A 21,617-nucleotide genomic window follows, 5' to 3' on the forward strand; every position below is an offset into this window, starting at 1 on the left:
GAGTAAATAAGTTTTATTTGTGTGATGCTAGCAGTTAGTAGTTAAAGGATTTACGAAAAGCATGAAACGATGTCGTTAATTGCAGCACTCTTTTAAACAAGGACTGTACTAATTTTATTTTGTTTAAGGATAGCCGTGGGAAATAGCATGGGTACTTGATACATGTATGACTGTTTTCGTGTAATAAATATAATAGGGTTAAAAGTATTGTCTTGCAAACCTGCATAGTACAATGAAGCCAAGTGATGAAAAATGAGCTAGTGGAAAGACGCCAAAAAACATAAGTAATGCACGCTCATAGGCGCGCCAACAAAAATAATTTACTCAGGTGGGATAACTTGGGGGAGAAGGCATATATGGGGCCAGTTAACTCTGTTCTGCAGGCGCTGGGGTTATATGCTAATCATGTCCTTCGTTTTGGCTCCCTGTTGACTAATTATTGCTTTCTTTCGGGGGTTGAAAGGAAATAAAGTTTGTCTGAGCTAAAAATATTTTTTTGGTATTGGATACGGAAAATCTGAGATATTTCCGTGGTTATTAGGCTTAATTCATTGTGTTATTTGCGGCTGTCCGCCATTTTTTTCACTCATTATTCCCTACATTATTGCGTGTATGACCTTTCAGTATTTGAACAGATTCTGCCAATATGCTCAAAACTAACTGTGAGTGTCCGAAGTGACATTCAGTTTTAATTACTTTGTCCTCATTCGACGTGACCACTGGTTATCACTGTCAGTAATTCATTATTGAGTTGTCTTCTTCCAGCTTAAATCGTTTTGTTTATCATGGCGCTTTTTAAGCTCTTTATTTTGCGGTATCCATTAGCGTTATTGCCAATCCCTTAACCTAATAAGCTCAAGCAACCATAATAAGGGAACACAGTTATGTTTAACAACGACAGCATGTTAAGAAGCCCCTGTACTTTTTTTTTTTTTTACAATTAAAGTCAAAACAATTTCGCCCCCTTCTGAAGTTCGTCATATTAAGCGGATAGCCTGATAATGGCCAATTGAGCGTTTCTCCAAATTAAAACTAGATAAAAGAATTTTCATACCAGCAATAACAAGGCCACCAGTACGATTTTAACTCTGAGATAAAGGTCCTTATTGCATACAGGTTTGACTGGAAACCTAAATGAATCGCAAAGGATCATCAACTGCCATCTTGATGTTAGCAAATATTTTCTTATTTTTCATCAAGATCTCCAATTTTCTTGCTAGGATGCGTTAAAACGGAGAGCGTAAAGGAAACACAGGAAACTCTAATAATGGGAGCTTTATTTTTAATAATGTAGATGTTGTGTAATTTTGACGTTGTTTCCTGTGCTCGATAAGTTTTGCTATTATAAAAACCATCTGTTCTTTGGCACCATCCGTTTTGTAGCTGCAGTGAGGAAAGGACTGATGTCCACAGGCGACCAGTTGCACCACCAGAAGTAAGGCCTTCTAAGGCTTGAATGATAGCGAAAGTAAGTATTTGTCAAACGCTGTTAAAAGATCAATGTAAGTTATACTGGATTTAAAAAAAATGCACAATACAGACATGACGACGTTAAATTTTTCTTCGTGTCAGAGGCAACAAAAATAGCTATTTTATTATTTTATCTGTAGTTTTTTAACTTCGATGTGGGCCATTCAAAAATATATTCTTCTTTAGGGCAGAGACATCAACTAAATAGCAATTTTATCATTTTACTTGTATAGTCTTTTAATTTCGGTGTGGGACATTGGAAAAGAGAAAAGAGTTAATACTCCTAAGTATTTCAACAAGATTTTTAAGCCTTGAAGTTCTCTCGCCTTAAATTGGGATGTAATAAGGTTCAAATTGTCCATGAGTGATAGAGATATTCTGCGTTTTAGAGAAATTGCTATTGCTATTGACGTTCCTTACGCTTTTTGCATACATGCTGCAAAAAATGGAATTCGAAGCCTGGAACAAAGTTTTCTTTCTTACAGGATCTCTTTAGAGTGTAGAATGGTCGTAATTTTGTATGCAGCTAGTGTGTGTGAAAAAAGAAAAAAAATTAGAAAAGGATTGGAAAACTATGGGTTAACTACTATATTGTCCGGGAGCGCTTTTGAATGACAGAGGCTTTTTGTAAAGATCTGAATGATATGTCGGATTCGGTTAATTACCAAGAACAGTTTCCATTTCACGTCTTGCAGGATTGCAAATGAAAAAATGCGTCCGAATTTTGGATCTGCTCATATCGAAAAACCTCAAAGGAATATTTCTTTTACTTTTCATTTATTTTCTCAGGTGTCCGCGCTACTTTTCCAATAGGACGATATCAAGCGTTTATATATTAAATGCAAATTATCTGTTATTGAATTTCTAACTTTTCTATTGATTTTGGAGTTATCTTGTCCGCTCTTAACAAACAGCAGACCTTATTTGTATTAATTTGGTGTATTAACGATGCTGTAAATTTTGTTCTTCCTAAAACGAAATTTCTCAAAATTTGGTTAATTAACGGCCGGAGTATCCACCCGTTAGAAAAACGAACAAATGTCGTCATTAACTCCAGTAAGTAATACGTAAGGATTGGTACGAAATAGTTAACTGCCGACAGCGAATATCAGTAAAGCTTCGTCTACATACATAATTGTTCTGAGTTCAATTTCAAGTTTCTACGCGGTTAATTTTCTAGTTATCGGGGCAATAGACAAGTATATGTCACACCTGCCTCTATTTGACTTGTGAACTGAGATAATTAACTGTCATAACTGCATGGCGTGCAATCAATTAAGAGAGTTGTTTTTATCACTGTGCATGGTAATTTTCAGGCAGTTTAAAACATTCCTAGCTCAGCCTATTTCGGTTAGTTTTAACATTTTGAATTGCCAATTTGACCCAATTGTTAAAATCTTGATTGGTTAAAAACTTGCAAACAAGAATTTTCTAAATTTCAGGAAAAAAATTTTCCTCAAAATTTTTATTCACTTCACGCAGTCAACACTCCACCGATTTAATTTGCCGCTTTTTCATCTAGTCGTTTCCTTTAGATCAAACTTAAAGTCCTTTTTGTAAATTTGATTCAGATAATATGAAAAATATCGGCATATATGAAAACACCAATGTTAAAATATTGTTTAGAGAAAGCACCGATGGACGGAAATGATGCAGTTACGTTCTAATAGCTAGTTAAGCACCAAAGAGACTGGTGATTTAGTTCTTTAACGTGAATGTTAGTTGGAATATTTTCTATTCAACACTTCGTTGTCGGCTTGTTGAAACATTCTTTGTTGTTGATAAAGACAACTTTTGACAACTCTTGTCTCAGTTGGATTTTTTCTTGTCTCTTAGGTAGCAAATATGTCCAACAACAGCAACCTGTCCTATACCCAAGGTATTGATCTTTCAACATATTACTTTCTCCCTTCTCCACAAACATGGGCCGTGATAACATGGAGTGTGTTACTCGGAGTCATCGGAATAGTAGCGCTTGTCACAAACGTACTGACCATAGCCGCCTTCACCCAAAAGAGGCTCAGACGACCTCCTCATTACTTACTTATCTCACTGGCTTGTGCTGATTTCATGGTTGCATCCATATCAGTACCGTTTTATATCTGTATCACCCTGGGAGTTACCAAGTTAACATTGCGAGCAAGAGCTGCAATCTGGTTTTTTGATTTCCTATCAGGGATGGCGTCAATATTCACTTTGGCAAGTGTCTCACTCGAACGACTCTTTGCCATGGGATGGCCTCTTCGTCACAGAGTTATTCCACCGATAACATACGCTGTTTTCGTTACAGTACCTTGGGTTCTTGCATTGATAGTGGCATCTTTGCCCTTGTTTGACATGTTCCGGTTATTGCCACACCTTTTCATGTTTCAAGTGATACTAGCATCTTGTTCCTTTCCAATTGTAGTGACTATCATAGCTTACATAACGCTTTGGTTTAAGGTAAAAACAAGCGACACATCTGGACACGAAAGAAGCAGAGAAAAGGACAAGCGACTAGCGATCACACTTGTTATCGCCTCTTTCATTTTTCCATTTACCTGGTTGCCTTATACAATTGTGTTAAGCATTATAAACCTCTGCATGAAGTGTGTTTTTTCGAATGTTAAGCTTTTCAATGGTCTTTCTATGATATGCATGTTTATGCACCTCGCTAATTCTTTTCTGAATCCACTTGTGTATATTTTAAGAATTCCTGAATTTCGTGGAGCTATTCGAGAGCTCATCTGTCGCAATCGTCCATTCCGACGAGTTGGCGTTACACCATTGGCTAATACAAGGGCAAGAAATCAAGCCAATCAAGCACCATCTCTTGCTGGTAGCCATGGTAACTAGAAAATATAGTGTAAAAGTAAGCTTTAGTTCAAGTGTAAGGGTACATAAAAGAACCTTAGACCTTAGACCATCGCCAGCGTTTTCTCTGGCCAACATATTTTTAAGTTCGCCAAAAGAGCCAGGATGCAGAATAAAAGAGATAATCCTCCATGGAAGACTTACTCCCAAAGTAAATGTATTTCTTTTAGGTGTTAAATAAGGTCGTTTTGTCTTGTTTCCCATTGGGATAATCAGACCTTTATAAACCACTCCTTTTAAATATCACACCATTTGACGCCGACCAGTTTACTCCAGGCTACTTTTCCTTGTTATAATTATTATTGTGTAAAATAGTATCTAACTCTTTCGTGTATATTCTCTGCTTTGTAACTCGACGTGTGTCAGTTTCTTGTGAATAAACTCGATTACTGACGGCCCCCTCCCTCCCATTATTTGTCTCCTTTACTTATAATACGAATTTTGTCTAATGGGCCGAACGAAGCGAAATAAAAAACAATCCGCGGACAAATTTACCTTACCCCTATCAGACAAATAAATTTCCTACCCTTTGATTACCAGACGTTATTAAATTAAACGAAAAACGAAATCGAAAAGAACAGTTCTATGACTTTCTATGCATCTCAAATTAAGTCGGCAACTTAACAGTCCACTCCTTACCCTACAAGAAGCTCCTGACTCTGCGGGATACTGATTTGAGGATGCGTTGTCAGTATAACACCAACCAGTCACCACGGGAACTTCCGTTGATCTTACGTCATCATTAACCAATCACCGTACCCGATACCCCTTGGCGGGTGTTTTATCACATTTCCCGATACAAGTTTTCGCGCTCATTTCCTGTAAATCGAGATCTTATCGAACAATTAGTAACTCCGTCGCGCAAATATATATATGTTATTTGCCCGCTGGGAGGTCCGTATAGTGAAAAACTGTGACCGAGGTCTTGAAAATGCAGACAGCATTTTCAAGCCCGAGGTCACAGTTTTTCACTATACGGACCGACCCTAACCCGGCAAATAACCTGTTTATTTTTTCCTGCGGTAAATTGGCTTACAAGTGGGTTTGTTTACGCAACTTTGGCATTGAATTGGCTTCGCAAAAAATCTAACAAGCGAACTAGCGAGTAACTCAGATACTAGACAAAAAAAGATGTATTGAAGAACAGATTTATTCCGAATTACTTTATGTCAGTTGCACCTACGTTCACCAGTTAAGTTCTCCAAAATTGTTTTCAGTCCCGGCCGTGTGAAATTTCGTGCAAAGTTTGAAGCTGTATTAGGTCAGTTTGTTTAGATTAGGCTTTCCTTCCTTGTAATTACTTTTATAATGATTATATTGTTCAATTTTTACATTTGTAGATATTTTTGCTTGTATACAACTGAGTGGAATTCACCGTGTATAAATAAACTGACCCATCTGAGGATACCGCTGCGTATGTTCCTTAAGAACTGCGGCGGAAGATTGATCGATTGGTAACAATTGAATTAAAATAAGCCATATTAAAATAAACCACGGTGCCTACCCGGTTCATTCATTTTCTTTTTTTATAAGTTATCTACGAAAGGGTCCCAACCCCTCCCAACGATAATATATTTATGTATTCTTCGACTTGAACCTTTTTCGTCCCCCTATCCAATTGGGCTATCGGCCAATTTTTGTGGCGATTTCAAGAAAGTGTTTCCAATTTGCAAGTACATGAACGGGTAAAGCTCTTAGCACCTCTTGGACGTTATCTTGATCTAGAGTTTTGCGATTAGCCAGCCCTAATATATAATTCTTGTATCTTACCTTTTATTCTCCCACGTCTTACCTATTGCCACCTAGTGTGGCATTTTTGCAGAGCCACGGACACTCGTAGATTAGAGAGAGTACAGGAGCGAGGACTGCGGGCTGTTTTAAGAGATAAGTTGTCTAGCTACCAGCAGGTGTTAGAGAAAGCCAATCTACCAAAATTGTATAATAGGAGACTACAAGACATATGTATTTTAATGTATACGGACTATTTGTAACATGTTTTATACTTATTGCCACACTTACAGTTTACGGCAGAGAGATTTTCATTTACCTAGATTTAACACTGTTACATATGGACAACATTCAATTCGATATCTAGGCCCAAGACTATGTGGAGCAAACTGACAAATAAAGAAAGATCCGCGATAAATCTCAAGCAGATCAAGACCCACGTACGGAGGCTAGATCTAAACAACATCCTGGATGCTAGATGGATGTAGTGGCTACCATCTTCGTAACTCATAATTTTAACTGTTTCTCTTATGGGACTTTTCAGTATATTATTTTTAGATAGTTCTAGTTAGGTGTCCCCTATTAGCAGTGGGGATCGATTCTCCTGCTAGATGTAATTGACACGGTGATAAAGTCATTATTATTATTACTATTATTAGAGATTCCTTTAGGCGAAGATCCAGCGAATCCTGGACATTCTTGTAAACATGTATTGGAAAGTGGCTCCTCTGAAGGAGACGGGGAGTACTGGATCGATCCTGAAAACAGTGGAAACCCTTTGAAAGTTTACTGTGACATGACAGCTGATGGAGGTAAATTGACATTGTACGCAGTTTACCACAGACTACCCTCTCACACATGTAAAGGTACAAAACTACAAGGTCCACCAAGCTGCCAATCCTGCTGTGCATGTCGCTTATGGTTGTGCAGTAAAGACAGGTGTTTTCAGCTTTTCCTTCATTATCTTTAATTTCCAGGAGGTTGGATTCTTGGCGATCGCTAACTTTGTTATGGACAGCTCAACTCCTCCCAATAACTGGACCGCCAGCGCTGAAACTTCATACCGCGGAATCAGCAATTATCTCAGTAACGAAATGGGAATCACTTTCAGTGCAACGAATGAACTCGGAGAAGCACGCACTCTCAGATGAGATTCCACTGCAGTAAACAACAGTGACGTACGTTCCATGTGACCACGGCCACTAATAGCACTGGTGAAGCTGTAGTCCAGTACTTCAGCGGCCAGAAGAACAAGTTGCCCTTCTCGTGCAATCTGTTTCAGAAAATGGAAGACGATAACTCTTATAATCAGCCGTGCTGTGTCATCGGTGGGAAATGACGGCTCACAGTACCCTGGAAAGTGGGGACACTACAACAGACAAGGAGAAGACAGGATGTACAGCTATCCGGCATTTAATACTAAACAGTATCACTGACATATTAGTAAGGGTAAATGGCTTTGCGATGATGGCAGAGATGCTCAATTCGTAGCGATATTGCCAAAGGAGTTTTGGAAAATCTATGAACGCTAACAGTTAAATGAAGATGTAAACGCATAAGTAGAATTATATGTAGTGCTTAGCTAGACATTTCTTCAAACTCAGTGCCAAAATGGATTTATCAAAAATTGTTAGAAAACTTACCACCAGTTTAGATAACTAAAAAAACTTGATTCATTTCCTACAAGTCTAATATCATTTAAAGAAAAGATGAAAAGCCAAAGGGTAAGAAAGTAAATCCTCCACGTGGGACTTATTTAAAAGGTAATTACCTACTATTGCATCCTTCACGTCCCCCACGAAAACAGCCACGTGGCAACAGTCTGCAGGAGAACTGGGGTGCTTACCATTTACAAAAACCATCCGGTTGGAAATTTCAGGCATAAACATTAAACAATCAAATGCGACGTTGCCGGAGAGGGAATCGCTATAAAGTATGTCCACATAAGCTAGAGAGACTTAAAAGAGCAGAAAAATAGCATCACCTCAAATCACAGCCCATAATTTCTGAAGCTTCCCAAATGGAATGGCGCGAACCATTTGATTTTCCGACTGGAATTTCCGGTTTTCCCATGTAAATGGTAAGTACCCCTGGATACCATATCTAATAATACCTTAGCGGGATTGTCTGGAGAACAAGGATTACATGGGTGATTAACTCCCTTACGGATCATACTCTCTTGGGTCTTATTGTTGTTCAGTGTCGTAACTAAGGCAATCGTTTAAGCCCGATAAGTATCTGTAAGGGTTAGGGTTACCACCACCACCACCACCCCCCCCCCCCCCCGAAACAACACCACCAAAATTCAACGATGAAAACAGCAGTGCCATTTAGTCGCTTTAACGCATATTTATTCTACTAGCAGTACAACTGATTCAAAAGCGGTCTCTATGGTTTGTGACACAGTTTTTAGAAACACCAAGAGATTAACAAGAGATTATGATCATAATCTCTTGGGGACAACTAAACTTTAACCCGTGTACATGTTACAGCCGCCCTCATCGAAAAATAATCACAATACGTTTTACAGAGCTAGCGAGTCCCGTTCGTGGGATTGTAGCAACAAGAGTTAAATGGTTGTCACTGTATGTGTACGAGTTCGTCTCCGGCTCCCTGTGTCTCCGTTATATTGGACGAGGACAAACCATTAGCGCATATGAGGCAGAGACGCCCAGCCCGAGAAATCAACAGAGATTTTAAACAAACTGATCAATGTGATTGCGTCATCACCTTGTCCAAAAAGCACGAAATCCACAGTAAAGAAAAACTAACGAGGATATCGTCGATGCTAAAATTTGCCGATGACTATGCAAGGAATTCCAGTTCTGGAAAAAAATCTCTCCACCAAAAATCTCTCTCCCGTGCTCCCATTATCCAGTTCTGTGCTGGATTGGTTTGTCAAGAATAAAACAGAGAGGAACTCTTCACAGACTAAAAGATACTATTGTCTACTCAGAAGCCACTAGCACTATTACTTGCCTTACAGAGAGGATCATTAAAAGCCAGAAGACCTTTAAGTGGCCTTTTCTTTTCTATTAAAACTACTGCTCTCCTCGTAGCTGGATTTTTCAAAAGCTACACAAGGTTACCTGTGTATGTTAAACTAAAAAACAACTATGCTTGTGCATTCACATGTACATGTCAGTGAAAACTACTTCTTTGGCTTGTGCACGACTTCTACCATCTTGATCGACTGAGGAGACTAACCAGGAGGGGTACAGGCATTACCAGATAAAAAGCATTCAAGGAATGTGAGGTCTTCATCGTCACCCCCTGAGTGGTCTCCTTACAAATTCCATTATCTCTAGAATGTACCCTGTCAAAAACACATCTGTTAAATGTATTTTATCTGCGAAAATAACATAAATGATAACGAAACGCTTTTGAGCTTTTCTTTGTAACTACATATTTTACCTAACACTTTAAACTATAACACAGGTGGTACGAACCTAGAGTTTAACTAAAAGTGTATACCCTGGAAATAAAATGTTGAAACTGACTTTCCTACAAACAGAAATAAGAGGCTCACAATACGAACCTGCCCAGGAAGCAAACAAGCCAAATCACATTTTTGTCCAAAACCTATGAGCCAGTTATTAAAATGAAGCCTAGAATGGGTCCGGGATGGGTCCTAGTATGGGTGAATGGGTGCTAAAGCAAGGTTTCCATGACAACTCCAAAGCAACAGCTTGGTGGGGTCAGAATTGAATTATTTGAACACAAATGAGCAAGAGTTCACGAAGACCTCGTTTAAACGTAATCTGGAAAATGTGGCTTTTGTTTTGGAGTCAGCATGCATCCTACTCCTACGGTCTTGCTATTCAGAAGGGTTGCATAAATAGTGTAGTACAGAGCTGTGTGAAAACATTTTTAAGACATCATATTTGAGTTTTGTGACCGGAAAGAACAAAAGAAACAAAATATTCTTTTACAACCATTCAGATACAGCAAAGCATCTAATCAAAAAATTCAATTCTCTAAAGTAGCCTAAATGCCGGTCAAAGCCATCACATCCTTAACCCAGACTTAATTCCATTTACATAATTGGCTCTATAAATTTACACTACTTATACATCATGAGTTTCAATAATGCTTTGAAAAGTTTTATCCTCTCATAAATGTAATTTCTTTCTACTGCATGTCAACAAGTGTTCTTTCTTTACAACTGCACAAATTAAACATCAACAAAGTGCTGCAAACTACTGACAATGAAGTTATAAAATAAAAGTACACTGCAGGCATCACCTAGTAGCAGTGTTTATAGCTGGTTCAAGATGGCTCACACCACCAAAGGAGCCTTATCATGACTCGCCATTGTTTGCTCGTGATGCATTGCTTGTCCAGGAGCATCTAATGGATATGCCGGCCCGTAAGCACCTGGGTTATAAGCTGGCAACTGAGCACCTTGGGTATAAGCTGCTCCACCAACCTGCATGGATGTATGGGACACCACCACCCCGGGTGCACCCATTGGTTGCTGGGCTATCATCACCATGGGTGGATCCTGTAAGGAACAATGATTTATAGTGAGTGGAAAATGCAATATTTATGCATGATTTAATCCATTTGAAACATGAATAAAGTTACGGTGGCAGATGAATAGCAAGATCAACCACAGGCAAATTTTTCCCTGCACTCACTGCTGACTGCGTTTTCTGAAGTGAATGGGTGGGAAAGGCTAGGGAGGCAGGAAAGGACATTAGCCAGGATGGGACAGATGTAAAATTTAAAAAATTGTCGAATAGTATTTTAAGATTATATTCTGAGCAGTCAGAGGTGTGACATAAAATGCTGGTTTACTCTCCCCTCCCTAGTCAGTCATAATGTATGTCATGTGACTAAGCACATGGAATGCAGTAACACACTTGAAGTTGTCAGCCATCTTTGAATGCCTGTTCTTCCGAGAGGAATTTTCAAATCTAATTGAAGCGAACCAAAACCAGTACATGTACATATGGAAGTTTTGAAATATAGCCGTCCAAAAGTGTGGTTCAAGAGTGTACGGCAATGTTGAATGCTATTCTGGGTAATGGTGGTTTGTGGTGCTTGATGGAAGCTGAAGCTGTTTCAGGGTGATAGAAGGAAACAATACAAACATATACATAAATTTAAGCTTCTTCCTTATTCTTGTTGCTGACACATTGTGCATATTACTACCCATAATACCAGTAGTAATACTCATTTGTGGGGCAACCTCTGTCAAAACTGCTGTATATCAAGAGCAATAGACCATCTTTCAGTTGTCTGTTCAATGACCTGGCCTTTGAATGGCAGCACAGCTGCAGGTGACCTTGTTTTGATAAACACCTCACTGTTTTTGCTGTGTAAATTAAGTTGTTCTTATGCTCACTAGTTGACATTCAAAAGAGAAAAGCAGAGAGGTCTGTATCAAAGCAAGGTCATCTCCAGCCTTGCTTGCATTCATAGGCCAGGTAACTAAGCATACAACTGTAAAATGGCCTATTCATTGAAGTCGAGTATTCTAATTAATCAGCTAACAAGACTAAGTTGACTCCAAATGGAATGGGGAGGCAAACTTCTTGGGATGCAGTCAGAAGTGACCTTATAGACAATAACGACAAAATTGCCTAAGGTAACAAATTACATTCGCAGTGGAGGTTTACGTACGGTTGTGTCATACAAAGTCATTTCAATACAAGTTGTTTCGATACAAATCAAAGTCGATTCGATACACATCTAAAGTTGATTCGATATAAACTGAAGTCGTGTCATAGCAAAAGTAAAGTACAAGAAATATCTCAATGAAAGTGCTTTCATCTTTGCATTGCATATTATGACAGCGATCAATTGAAAGTATGCAGTTTCCAGAGCTGCGAACTCATCCCAGAAGAAGAACACATTTATCTAGAGATCTTGGAAATTTTTCTGCTAAATACACAGTAGCTTCTTCTCTGAAACAAGCCAGATTTGAAGGGAAGTCAGACGAGCCTCATGGTGGAGCCATTTGTCCACTATCAAACAAAAACATTATTCACAGTAACATCACTTGGCATTTCTAAACATGGAAATTCTATATTAATAATGATTTCAGACTGCTGGGTATTTAGTTTAGTTTCTGTAGCGAATCAAAATACTTTAGGTAAAATGGAGGTTGGATTGAATTGACTTCAGTTTGTATCAAATCGACTTAAGATGTGTATCTAATTGACTTTCACTTCCATAGAAACAACCTGTGTTGAAACAATTTTGTATCAAAATGACCAGACACCAGTGGTGATGATGTTCTTTTGCTATTTTACGTTGCAGCTGTAATTCATCAGCAATACATGTTACTTATGATTGACTTGATCCTTCAGTAAATTATACAGTACTTGTAGCCTTCCCACCCGTGACTGCACATAACTAGTCAGTTCATATATCAGTATTTTGACCCAGTTTTTTCCCCACAATTTATCACATTTCTAACCAAACTGAGAGTAATGCAACCCTTCATTTCTGTCAAGCTTGATTTTTATGTTTATAGTACTATTAAGAAAGTAATGTCCTTACCGGTGGAGCACAACAAGTTGCAGCACAACCCAAAACGGATCCGGCGAAGGCCAAAATAGCGGAGGCATAACAAGAAGCCAAGATTACATAAAAAACAGTCAAGACATTTTTCAAGAGATCACAGTCGTCAACTGGTATAACAGAGGCAAAATATATAAAAAAATTCAATTAGTGATCATTGACACAATATACATTGTATGTACCCATAATTGGCTTAAATCAGTTGCAAGCTTACACTTCTAGATCTTTCTGTAGTACAATAGTTCCACCCAGAAACAAGATATGGGCATGCAGATAGAAAAGCTTTGAGTCAAGGTGGCGTCAAAACTGTTTCCAGTACTTTTCAAGACACAAATTTCGATGGGTCATTAATAACCACTCTTTATTAGTTGATGCTACAATGTTGACACTATGTTACTATAGCAACAGTATAACCTGTTAAAAACACCCGTAATTTCAACTATAAGTCTTTAATAATATACAGTCACATATTTTAAGGTGGCGTAGAATGCTTTTTAAACTCTGCCAAAAGTTGAATACATGGCCTTACGCGCCTACTGGTGCCTTGAGAACTGATGATGATGAAAAGTTGAATATCATCCTACCTATTATAATTCAATAATACACCGTGCGGTTTTGTTGTCATGCTCATGCATGCATTCTTTGCTTTTCTTGGAAGGACACCAAGAATTAAAATTTAGTTTTATGGAATCATTTCTCAATTGAATGATAATTGTATCTACCAGTAAAGGTACAATTTGGCACGCAATTGTGTCTGCATGAATTCTGTAATCTTACCATTATAAGTTTCTGCACTATAGTCATTGTAACAAACACAACTGCCGGCCACAGTCTCACAGTTGCTGATATCGACTACTAGAGCACTCCAAATGGATACGGCAATGGTGACAAGAATAGCTGCACCTGCTGTCACAATCGTCATAATAATGCTCAGCACCAAAAATGTAACCATCTAAAATGAGTGACAGAACATAACATTACATATTAGCCACAAAACAACTTGTGACTTCAAAGCAAATAGAGGCCATTGACACATACTTATTTAACTCAAACAGGACACTATTCACTTGCTTTTAATTTAGTGCCTTACTGCCCTCATTCAAAAAAGCTGGCATGACCTGTTAATTTAACACTGGATGCCCAATTAAGATTAGGGGTTCTGTAATTTGAATTTCCATTCCGGATTAAAATGTAGCCTTGTGCTGTCCACATAAAATGATATTAAAATTATACCTTTTACCTGTAATATCATCTACAATAAGATGAAATGTTCAAAAATATTAGTCCCGACCAACAGCATTTGAACCCATGACCTCTAAGAAACTAGACAGGTTGCAGGGCATTCCCAAACCACAGAGCTATGGGCCATAATTTTACCAGCTAATGTTCATAAATTATTTTATATGTGCATACTGCTAGGAGAAAGTCGATCACTATCCGTGAATATTAAGTGCCCCATTTTGATGTAAATTTCTTACTAAGGCCCGCCCCCAAATAAGCACCATCCTCAAATAATTACCATACCTAGAATGTGGTGCTTCATTTGGGTTTATTAATTATTTTAAATATTAAATAAGTTGCAGAGAGCTGTCGAATGCTAACTTGAAGAGTTTTAAAGAACAGTTTCATCTCAGGAGTGCATTAGTTTGGATCTTAAAGTTGTTCCACCACTCTTAAACTACTTTACTGTTCTTGTTAAACAAAGAAAAAGGATTTTCAAAAAAATGAAAAATTTTGAATATTAAGTAATGCCCCTGAATAAGTGCCAGCCTCATGGAAAAGTGCCGCATCAACAAGTTGATAACTTAAATAACAGCCATGGCACTCTTTCAAGTACACTCTGCCATAAGTGTCCTGCACTGTGTTTATTAAATTAATCCTGGTAGCCCACAAAAGATAACTGCATAATGATTCAGACATACTTACACAGCACTGATTCTTTGAAATGCCAGCAGCAACTCCAAATGCCCCAGTGATGAGAAACTACAAGTAAAAGATCCAGTACAAGAATGTTAACTAATTAACAGTTTTGTATCAATTAATTTATTACAGCAGGGTATGTAAATTAAACCTGTAGTATGCTTAACCCAACAAAAAGCAGGCAATTGTTGGAATGCCATCACTGACCTTGAGGTCCCCAACAATATCACCCCTGTGGTAGACAAATCTGGCACCCCAGATGACATTGACATGAACTTACAATATAACTACAGAATTGACTTTAGAGGAAAAAACTACAAGCAGACCAGAATCATGGATGGATCCAGGATTTTACAAGCAACTGGGTGTTTGCACCCACTTAGCTAGTGGGGCATGCTCTCCCATGAAAATTTGAAATTTGGTTCTCTCAGAATGCAGTTTTCCTACATTCTGAGAGATTTACAAATGTAGAAACATTTGTAGTGAGTGATTTCTGGAAATCACTTGTTTTGAACTACTCTGGATTCACCCCTGATAAACCCACCTCTAATACTTGTAATTTAATGATTCCATGTACATGTATATATATTATGTAAGTGTAACATGTCAAAATTTATGTGATCTTTTAAATTCTTCTGAAATATTTTGTCACGCAGTACAAAAAAATGTGTAGCCTGCAGAACAGGCGTAATTTTTTTGCGTATTTTAGACGAACAGAGGTGAAAGCGAGGCGAGCACGAAGCGCGTCAGTTGCGCACAAGGGGAAGAGCATGAAAAAAACAAGACGCCTAAAGGCAGTTCTGTGGGATGTTTTGGCTAGAGAGCATAGCATTGGAATGAATTGTGAAGTTACAGTTAAGTGCGATGATTAGTCAGTTAGATCAGCCATAGAAATCACTGTAGAAAGTGTTGAAGAAACCATCACTGTGCTTGTAGTGGAAAATAGGGTAGGCAGAAAATTACTGTGTGAGCAGAGCCTCCTTCCCTGGCTCCTATTTCTTCTTTCCGGGTGATCTACAACATGGAACGAGAGTATGCGCGGTGTTTAGAAATGTGTGAGAGGAAAACGTAACGCAACATAACACAACGTAATGCAACTGGTTGATAATGACGTGTGCTTGTTTATTCGAGATAACGAAAGGATTAAGCTTCCATGAGAAGCATGAGGAATTCTTCTTAATAAATATCTCCCTTTGTATTTATAAAATGTTAACAGTGGAACACTGAAAACAAAATAAACATTGACTGGAATAATCCTTCTCGCAAACACTATTTACATGTGTGTTCTGGTAAAGAGGTAAGCTCAATGTCAGCAAGAATACACAAAACCTTACACATACACGTAGCATGACTGTCAACTCATGGATTGAACTGTGAAAGGTTCGATAAAGTAAAACTCTCGAGGCTTAAATATCTTCAATTGTAAACCAACAAATATTTCAGCGAATTTTTGAAATGGTTGGTGTCAATGTTTCCAGTGATGGACTCCTTGATTTTTGAATACACTGATTCAGTGAATATCGTGTGTCAAAGTTACTACAAACTTCTTGTTTAGACTAAGCATTAGGTACGTAGGCCAGATGAACATGCAGGTTTGGTTGCTGAACTCGCTGGTTGGTTTGGCAGGCCGAGTGAACAGTGAACTGACATTGGTTCGATGCATAACACGGAACGGATGATCTGCGAACTCTGTGCAATTTTCACAGTTCGATTCAATACACAAAGTCAAAACACTTTCTAAAATGTCTTATCTTCAGTTTATTTCCTGAACATGAACACGTTGCTACAAGCACTACACTGCATGTCTACACAAGCTACTCCTTGCCAGAATTGCAGAATCTTTCGAAATTACATTCTTTTACTCCTGTCCTGGGGCCCTTTCTTGAAAGGCCTGGAAACTTTTCGGGCCCATAAAACCATTTTCAGTTCATCTGTATCTAAAATTGGAGAAGTATATGCGCCTGAAACTTCTTGTATGAAGAGAATCTCTGTTCATATTAAGAACATGTGAATTTAACAGCTCTGTAATCGTAAGGTTCGAGATTTTGCTTAATGGCTTTACGGGCCCGAAAAGTTTACAGGGCTTTTGAGAAACGGGCCCCTGAAGTCATGTCATCTTGCATGTGCTTCCAAGTTTAACCCAATAAAAGTAGTCCCAGCTGTGACGTAATTTCATTGTCAATCAAATTTGTCGTTTTGCGTCGACAATGAAAAAGGAACCCCAGGTAAAGCTAATACCATGGCCTGCCACAGGTGTCGCACAGAATAACGCCTGTACGCATACCATTGTTCAAGCTGTTCCGCTCCCAGACACAGCCTAAATGACCAGCCAATTACAGCATTACAACAACAGTGGTAATCATGCTGCATTGAGGGCCAAATCTGCAAACTTTCAAGGTCTTGTTTTCATCCCGAAAATAGAGAAATTACTTTGGGACTTAAATGGAAAGAAAAAACACAAATCAATGTTTAGGTGGCCTCAGAGTGGAATATCAATGTGTACAGAGTCCTCAAACCTTTCTGGTGAACAATTTTTTCCTTCAACTGCCGTGAAAGCATGACGATCAGTGAGTTTTCAAGTGAGTTTTTATATAAGATCGTGGATTTAAAGCAGCTTCCTGGACTTTAGAAAGTGAAAATGGTAATGTGCAGTATTACTTCAAAGTTGAATTCAACTTCTGGAATGATTGGTAAGGTCACAGCAGATAAAATGATTGCAAAAGTCATTGGTAAAGACTGAAGCTTTTGCTTTAGCCTGAAAATTTATCTGAACATGTGGTTCATGCAGTGATGCACGTCTGCAAAATTTTAACCATTTTTTTAGACAGGTTTCTCTGCCTCATCTACGTCTTTAATGAAAATTTATTGTTACTGAACTTCCTATCACGTTTCTTTCCTTTGGTTGCCTTTATTTGGGAATTTTAGGTTTTAAAAGTGAACATTCTTTTTGCATGCTGGATTTCTGCATAATTAATTTATGGCAACCACCTCCACAGTTTGTTTGTTTAGTTTATTTGCTTTGTTCAAATACATTTGTTTGAGTGTTATTCAGCTATTACAGAACTCCTGAGAAAAGAACTACGTCAGGGCACTAATTTAACACAGTTGAAATTTGATTTATACCTAAATAAAATTGGCTTGTTTTCTCGTCTTTTTGATTTTCATTCTCTGCACTGTATTATTTTCATTGTGTGGCCAAGAAATTATCTGAGTTCTTGTTTTTCAATTAGGTTTCACTTGTTTCATTTGCTTTTATTTTTCCGATGTGTCATTTGTTATGGTCAAAGAATGGAAATTCAGTTTTATTCATTTCATTTTGTTGTCAGAATTTAATAACTCATTTTTGCACATTCAATTTTCTTGGCTTTTGCCATGCCATGTTGCATTTGAAAAACATGCAAGGATCATGTGATGTAAAGTAACCAATTGGGTAGTCACGTTCATATTTGAACGCCAGAACAGCTTGAACAATGGTATGCGTACAGGCGTTATTTTTTCGTGCTCTTCCCCTCGCGTAAGACTAGCGCTTTGCGCTCGCCTCAGTTTCGCCTCTGTTTACCTAAAATATGCAAAAAAATTACACTCATTGTGCAGTCTACAAAATGTGAGACTTTTGAATTCTTAAATTGCGAGACCGAGACTTCAGTGTGTTGTAAGTGTGAGTGCAAGACTGCAATCAGACACCTAAAATTCTTAAAGTTCTCATTCAGATAAAATGAAAAGTTAAGATTGACCTTTTCTTGCGGAATTTGAAAACTGCATTATCAAAATTCACAGCCAAGTGACAAGGAGATATATGTCATTTATAAAAACAAACAAATGATTTGGGACTTCAAGACTTCCTGAGCCTTACACAAATCTAGACTTCAAGACAGCCTTGTATAAAAAGTCAAGACTGCAAGATGTCCGGTTAGCCTAAATAACTGTCTGGTTAGCATAAAAAAACAGTCTGGTTAGCCTAAATAGAACTGGGTAAGCCTAAACAGCCACCCCCCCCCCCCCCACCCCCCCCCCCCCAAAAATACAAACAAACAAACACACAGTCAAACAAACCAAAGAAAGTTGGCCTCATCCCTAGAGCCAGTGTTACACTTTGATATTTACTATTCAAGTTGCTTCATTGAGTGTCCTCTTTATCCAATCGCATATAAATTTGTTTGCCTCACCTTCCAAGTTCTGTTTACAACGATTCTTGTTTCTTTTTTTCAACATCGGAGGCACACGTCTCAGCAAAATGGTTTCTTTTTAAGTCACTAGTCATAGTTTTTTGTTAGTGTTTTCGGCGTACTTCGAACTCATACATGGCTCATTTGTTATCTCGTGAGAACGAGTCGAGCATAAACTTTGCTTACTTGGCAGGCTTTAGAGCAATGTAATTCGTAGACCAACTCGTTCCGAGAATGATTGAATGATATCTTTGTATGTGAGATGAACATAATAAGGCGTAATTCTTGCCAAAATTTTCTTCCCAAAACACCACATTCTGTATAATATGTCGTTTACAAAGAGAGAGCACACGATACAGAAAGATGTTGACTTCTCATCCCCAGTTTCGCCGGTCTACTCTAGGAATGCCTGGGACCATGACCCTCCTTTTGGCAACCAAGAATGGTTTGCATTCTACGACTCGGGCTTTCCTACAGAAGCCCGAGTAATTAAGATGGCCGAACACAATTTCCGTATGCGCTCTTGCTAATGTGATTCAGCCTGCGCACAAGGATTACACAAAGCAAACATGGCGTTGACACGGTGATCATTTTATTTGGTCAATGCCCGCACTATCTGTGCTTTCTTTCTTCATAATTGAACACAGTGTATTTATGGTTTTACTCTTTTATTAAAAATGTATATTAGAAAAGGTAACAATGCTAAGAACCCAGTAATTCTCAGATTTTCCTTTTTTACTGAAAGAACCCAGTTAAATGTACAGCATGTGCCTAGTAAGGCAAAAATTTGCGATTGAATGTGGAATAGCTTACTTGGAAATACGCCTATTTCACGAGAACCACTCGTTAGAATTTCACCAAGTTTGGCACACAAATACCGTAGAAAACAAGTAACTGGAATGTTGAAAAAACTTGAAAATTATTTAACAGAGGCAATTCTAGATATTCCAGTTAACCTTCTACAAAGGATAATTAAAAATCTCTCTATTAAACTTAATTATTAAAATAGTGTTAACTTGTGAGTATAATGTGACAATCCTGTTGCATGCATATGAAAAAGAAAATATAACGGCTAGATTTTCTGCAAACAAACAAAATCGATTTTTAAGGCGTGTTTATATTTATTCATGTTGCCATGGCACATACGTCAGCTTAGCTATCAAAACTCCGAAGTTTGTGTTGTTAACTTGTGTGTTGCCATTTTTGGCTATCAAAGGATCAAGGGTTTTAGCGAAAAAGGAGAATAAAACACAAGTATCAAAACTGTGTTCGGCCACCTTAATTGACATTTCTAAACAAAGATCTTCTAATCAATTAATATAATTAATTGACATTTCTAAACAAAGACCTTAAGGCCCAGTTCATACGTCACATTTCTGCCATGTCGAATTCAATTCAATTAAGTGCAACAGAAATGAAACTGTGGATTCATATGTTGCACTTGCGTCGCACTTAATTCAGAATTTATACTGTCGGGTATGTCGACCAGCGGAAAATGCTTTAAACGTAGAGTATTCAATATGGTGGACGAAAATACCAAGCGATGAAGGACTTTAATTTTGTGAAAAATTGTCTGCCAATGGAACGAGAAGGAGAAGGCTGACGATGGAGCAGTATGTGTTGAAATATGTTAAGGTTGCATTGGGTCGAGAATGGCCAAATCTCTTCTTTTTCTTTGGCGGGAAAACATTTACACATGCTCAATACATTAACATAATGTATGCATTAGATTCGACACGGCAGAAATTCGACGTCTGAATCGGTGTCGCATTTCTGTCGGATAATGCGACAAGACCGGTCGAACGTGCGGCAGAAATGCGGCAGCCGATTCAGACGTTGAATTTCTGTCGAATTTAATTCATTGAATTGAATTCGACACGGCAGAAATGCGATGTAAGAACGGCGGGCCGAATCCTATCGTGCATCTTGAATCAAACTGGCAATTCCTCCCAATGATTGAGAAAACCTTATGGAAAAAAAAAGGTTTGAAGATATTGGGAAAAAAGTTCGGCTTCTTAAAAGTCTAATCAACTCGCGTTCGTAAACTTGGGAAACGGATCGACCCTTAGCAACGGTTGCCACCACGGTTGCTTTCGTGTTAAGTCTGTACGTCATTCTACATGAATGAGGAAACAACTTTCATCGCTGAATTCGAGGTTAGAATCGATTTTGCTTATACAGCATATCAAGGAGTTTGCAAAATACACATTGCGTCATTAATTAAGTTTCCGCTCTTCCTGTAAGGAAATGGGATCCTTCTGTCTTTGAGTTTCTGTGATAACGTATATATAGAAATTATGAGTCACAATAATAAAGAGGGAAAGAGAAGAGCCCAACCTCAGGTTGGAATACCAGCTTTACACAATTCGATCTCAGTCCCAGCCCTTGAAAAACCGTAATTACGCATTGAGGTGTTCAGACAATGAAACTAATCGACCATGAAGGAGCATGAAGCAGACAGAACGAAAAATACCCGGGTTGTGAACAATCCCTCACGCAATCTGTGTTTCTAACCTCATCATATACTAGTAAATTAAAGAAATGCCTCGAATTAAGCTTATTTCTCGAAGCAGGCAACAAAATAATCAATCGTTCAGGAGTTTGTATACTCACCGGGAACCCACTCCAGTATGGAGTCTGCGAAGTGCTCATACTGCCATAACTCGCAAATATGAACGACGCGATTATCAGTCCACCAGCCACAAGCAGCTGTAAAGTACCAATAACCACAGCAGCGGTACCGTGTCCTTTAGTCATCCCCATTTTAGCGCCTGGTTGTCGTCCCTTTAGCGTTTTTCAAGACCAAATATTGCGTGCAAGCGAAGCTTTGCGTGCAAATATTCCAGACTTTGATCAGGTGGGACTTACGCATGCAGAACCGGTAAAACCTGTTTGAAGCCCGTCAAAAATGCATCAATAGGAAGAGAGTTGGACGACAGACAGATGACC

The 21,617-nt window shown here is 38.4% G+C and overlaps 2 protein-coding genes and 1 long non-coding RNA gene across 3 annotated transcripts; 1 reads left to right on the forward strand and 2 right to left on the reverse strand.

Annotated features, from left to right (window-relative positions):
- Window positions 1-3,210: 3,210 nt before the first annotated feature.
- LOC149118878 (adenosine receptor A3-like) lies at window positions 3,211-4,741 on the forward strand. Its single transcript, XM_089274166.1, has one exon. The coding sequence runs from the start codon at window positions 3,316-3,318 to the stop codon at window positions 4,303-4,305; it is 990 nt and encodes a 329-aa protein (XP_089130292.1). The 5' UTR covers window positions 3,211-3,315; the 3' UTR covers window positions 4,306-4,741.
- A 714-nt stretch (window positions 4,742-5,455) lies between these two features.
- On the reverse strand, window positions 5,456-8,316 carry LOC149118879 (uncharacterized). The gene is made up of 2 exons (XR_016202186.1): window positions 7,823-8,316; window positions 5,456-7,420 (listed from the first exon to the last, which is right to left on the reverse strand). It is a non-coding gene; the product is annotated as an uncharacterized LOC149118879 (long non-coding RNA).
- A 59-nt stretch (window positions 8,317-8,375) lies between these two features.
- LOC110040688 (uncharacterized) lies at window positions 8,376-21,539 on the reverse strand. Its single transcript, XM_020745967.2, has 5 exons — window positions 21,282-21,539; window positions 14,509-14,565; window positions 13,360-13,534; window positions 12,562-12,692; window positions 8,376-10,555 (listed from the first exon to the last, which is right to left on the reverse strand). Exons 1-5 carry the CDS (start codon window positions 21,429-21,431, stop codon window positions 10,331-10,333), a joined length of 738 nt encoding a protein of 245 aa, XP_020601626.2. The 5' UTR covers window positions 21,432-21,539; the 3' UTR covers window positions 8,376-10,330.
- Window positions 21,540-21,617: the final 78 nt, after the last annotated feature.

Source organism: Orbicella faveolata, unplaced genomic scaffold, assembly GCF_042242905.1.
Source record: "Orbicella faveolata isolate gen_17 unplaced genomic scaffold, um_ofav_v1 contig_1, whole genome shotgun sequence".
Lineage (NCBI taxonomy): Eukaryota > Metazoa > Cnidaria > Anthozoa > Scleractinia > Merulinidae > Orbicella > Orbicella faveolata.

Bases quoted from the DNA above. Each gene is read 5' to 3' on its own strand.
- LOC110040688 (XM_020745967.2), bottom strand. From the start codon at position 21,431: ATGGGGATGACTAAAGGACACGGTACCGCTGCTGTGGTTATTGGTACT. The intron at 12,693-13,359 runs GTAAGATTACAG...CTGTTATACCAG, and splicing joins TAGTGCAGAAACTTATAATG to TTGACGACTGTGATCTCTTG. The intron at 10,556-12,561 runs GTAAGGACATTA...TGTTCCTTACAG, and splicing joins CAACTTGTTGTGCTCCACCG to GATCCACCCATGGTGATGAT.
- LOC149118878 (XM_089274166.1), top strand. From the start codon at position 3,316: ATGTCCAACAACAGCAACCTGTCCTATACCCAAGGTATTGATCTTTCA.